Consider the following 2,976-nt stretch of genomic DNA (forward strand, 5'->3'; position numbering starts at 1 on the left):
CCCTGTCACAGAGGCCTGAGGGGCTGGGACAGCATCGCAGGCCCCGGCCCCCCCGCCCCGGCGGGAGCACCGGGAGAGCCCCCATGGGTGAAGGTCACGCCGGGGCGGCGGCCACCCGGCAGAACCGCGCCGGGCTCCCCCCCCCGCGCCCCGCCGCCCACCGGCGAGGGGGCGGGCCGCACCGGGGGCCCGTGCGGCGGCGATTGGCTGTCGGCGGGGAGGCGGGGAGCGGCGGGGCCGCGGCTGGCTGCAGCGGCGGGCGCGGAGCCCAGAGCGGGCGCGGCGGAGCATCCTCGGGCACCGCGGCCCCGGTGCAGGCCGCCTCCCCCACAGCCCCCGGCTTCCTATGGGCGGTGCCGGCGCTCCGGCCCCCGCACGCCCGTCCCGCTCGGCGTTAGCATGGGCACGGTGCTTTCCCTCTCCCCCGCCGCCTCCTCGGGCAAGGGCGGCGGCGGCGGGGGGCTGCTGGCCGACAAGGCGCCGGGAAGGGTGCCGGGCAAGGGCGAGAGCCGGCTGAAGCGCCCCAGCGTGCTCATCTCGGCGCTCACCTGGAAGCGGCTGGTGGCCGCCTCGGCCAAGAAGAAGAAGAGCACCAAGAAGGTGACGCCGAACCCCGACGGCGGGGCCCCGGGGGGGCCCCCGGAGCAGCCCGACCCGCTGGTGGTGCAGCGCAACCGCGAGAACTTGCGCAAGTCGGTGGTGGGGCCGGCCGAGGGTGCCAAGCAGGGCCCGCTGGCCGTGCCGGTGCCCACCGTGCCCTCGGCGCCGCAGGAGCTGCACCCGGGCTCCGGCGGGGGCAAGCCGCCGCCGACAGCCGGTAGCCGCGGCCCGGGGTCCCCGCGCCGTGTGGTGGTGCAGGCGTCCACCGGCGAGCTGCTGCGCTGCTTGGGGGACTTCGTGTGCCGCCGCTGCTACCGGCTGAAGGAGCTGAGCCCCGGCGAGCTCATCTCCTGGTTCCGCAGCGTGGACCGCTCGCTGCTGCTGCAGGGCTGGCAGGACCAGGGCTTCATCACCCCGGCCAACCTGGTGTTCGTCTACCTGCTGTGCCGGGAAGCGCTGCGGGGAGAAGACATCGGGAGCCAGGCCGAGCTGCAGGCCGCCTTCCTCACCTGCCTCTATCTCGCCTACTCCTACATGGGCAACGAGATCTCCTACCCGCTCAAGCCCTTCCTGGTGGAGGGCGACAAGGGGCGCTTCTGGGAGCGCTGCCTGGGCATCATCCACCGCCTCAGCGCCAAGATGCTGCGAATCAACGCGGACCCGCACTACTTCACGCAACTCTTCCAGGACCTCAAGAGCGAGGGCGAGGGCGGAGACGGGTCCAAGCACTGGACGATCAGCCTGGACCGTTAGGGAGGTACCGGGCCCCCGGCACCGGGGGCGGAAGGGGCCGCGCACCGGGGACCGGGGGAGGCAAAGGACTGCCGGATCCCCCCCCCACCCCCACCCCCCGCATCCTTCTCGCCTCCCCCCTCCCCGGCCGCCAGCTCCACGGAGACGCTGCTTGGACCCTCCCTGCTCCGGATCCGGCTGGTCCCCCCCTCCTCCCCCACTTCCGACCCCAGCTGGGGGCCGCGCTCCGGGACACCGACACGGCGGAGAAGACCGGAGGGGGGGGGGGGGGGGGGGGCGTCCAGGGTGTGCCCCTCCCGCCTGAGCGATGGGGAGGGGGAAAGGCTGCCGAGGAGCGGAGGCTCCTGGATGCGTTTTCCCTAGAAAAAAAGGGGGAGAAAAATGGAGCTGGGTGTCCGGGCCGGGGGGGGGGGCGGTGTCTCCTGGTTGCCGTGGGGGCCCCGGGCAGACGGTGCATGTGAAAGACCCTCCCCACCACCGCCCCCCCCCCTCCAGCCGCGGGCAGGGCCGGGCCCGCGCCACCGCCCCCGGAGCTGTCCGTGGTGCTGGAGCCGCCGCGACTGAGCAGACAAAGGCCGGGGCGGGGGGGAGCGGGCAAGGCCGGGGGGGCCGCGGGCTTTCATGTCATGGGCGCTGCCTTCCCCCCCTTCTCCCCCCGCTCCGTGTGTGGGATACGGAACCCCCGGGCATGGGCGACGCTGCCCCCCACCCCGTGGGAGCCGCCCTCTTGCCCCTTTGTTCGAGCCGCTGGAGTGGGGGGGAGCGCCCACCCCTCCACACCCCTCCCTGCGGGTAACACCCCCACCCCCCCCCCCGCCGGTACGCCCTCCGAAACAGGGTACCGGTGGGGTGATGCCCCCACCTTGGCTTGCTGCGGGAAAAGGGGTCTGCCAGAGGAGGCCTAGGGAGCCCAGAGGGGGGGGCCTGTTATGGGCGCGGGGGGGGCGGTGTCCCCTCTCCTCTTGCTTTGCTTCACTGGAGAATAAAGAGGCGGCCTGGATGGGCCTGGTGGTGATTCCCTGGACTTGCTGGGCTGTGGGGTGCAAGGGGGATTGGGGGGGCACCCCAAGCTCCCAGTCATGCCCCCTCTCCTCCCCAAGAGGGATGGGGGGGAGGGCTGGTTCTCAGAGGGGCATTTTACTCCCCGGTGTGAGTTGGGGGTCAGAATTTCACCCCCATTTGTTGTGCCCAAGGCCAGTTCTGGTCCACCCGAGTGCACCTTGTCTGTGAGCTCTCCTGGCCTCCTCTATTCCAGATGGAAATGCCTGATGCCTGTCTGCCACACTGAATTTAATCAGGATTCCACAGCCCGTGTCACCTCCATTTTTTTTTTTAATTTTTTTTTTTTTTTTTTCATAAAGCTACCCCCCCTCACCTCCTTCTTCCCTATCTCTGCTCTGCAGGACCAGGCTCCCTTCCCTGGCAGCAGCAGGCTGTGGGAGCTGGGTTGCTAGCCCAGTTACCAGCCCTGTGCTTCTGCAGACCCCCAGGGAGAGGGGTGGAGAAGGGGAAGGCTTTGCCGTTCTCATTGCTGATTGCTACGCTTCAGGCTACAGAATTTGCCAGGGCTTCTTTAGCAGGATTCACAGCACATGCTTTGGTTGGGGTCTGCGTTCAGTGCTT

The 2,976-nt window shown here is 70.3% G+C and overlaps 1 protein-coding gene across 1 annotated transcript; it reads left to right on the forward strand.

Annotated features, from left to right (window-relative positions):
• Positions 1-261: 261 nt before the first annotated feature.
• On the forward strand, positions 262-2,368 carry CDK5R2 (cyclin dependent kinase 5 regulatory subunit 2). The gene has a single exon (XM_074828890.1). The coding sequence runs from the start codon at positions 400-402 to the stop codon at positions 1,351-1,353; it is 954 nt and encodes a 317-aa protein (XP_074684991.1). The 5' UTR covers positions 262-399; the 3' UTR covers positions 1,354-2,368.
• The last annotated feature ends 608 nt before the right edge of the window (positions 2,369-2,976 follow it).

This window comes from Strix aluco, chromosome 6, assembly GCF_031877795.1.
Source record: "Strix aluco isolate bStrAlu1 chromosome 6, bStrAlu1.hap1, whole genome shotgun sequence".
Classification (NCBI taxonomy): domain Eukaryota; kingdom Metazoa; phylum Chordata; class Aves; order Strigiformes; family Strigidae; genus Strix; species Strix aluco.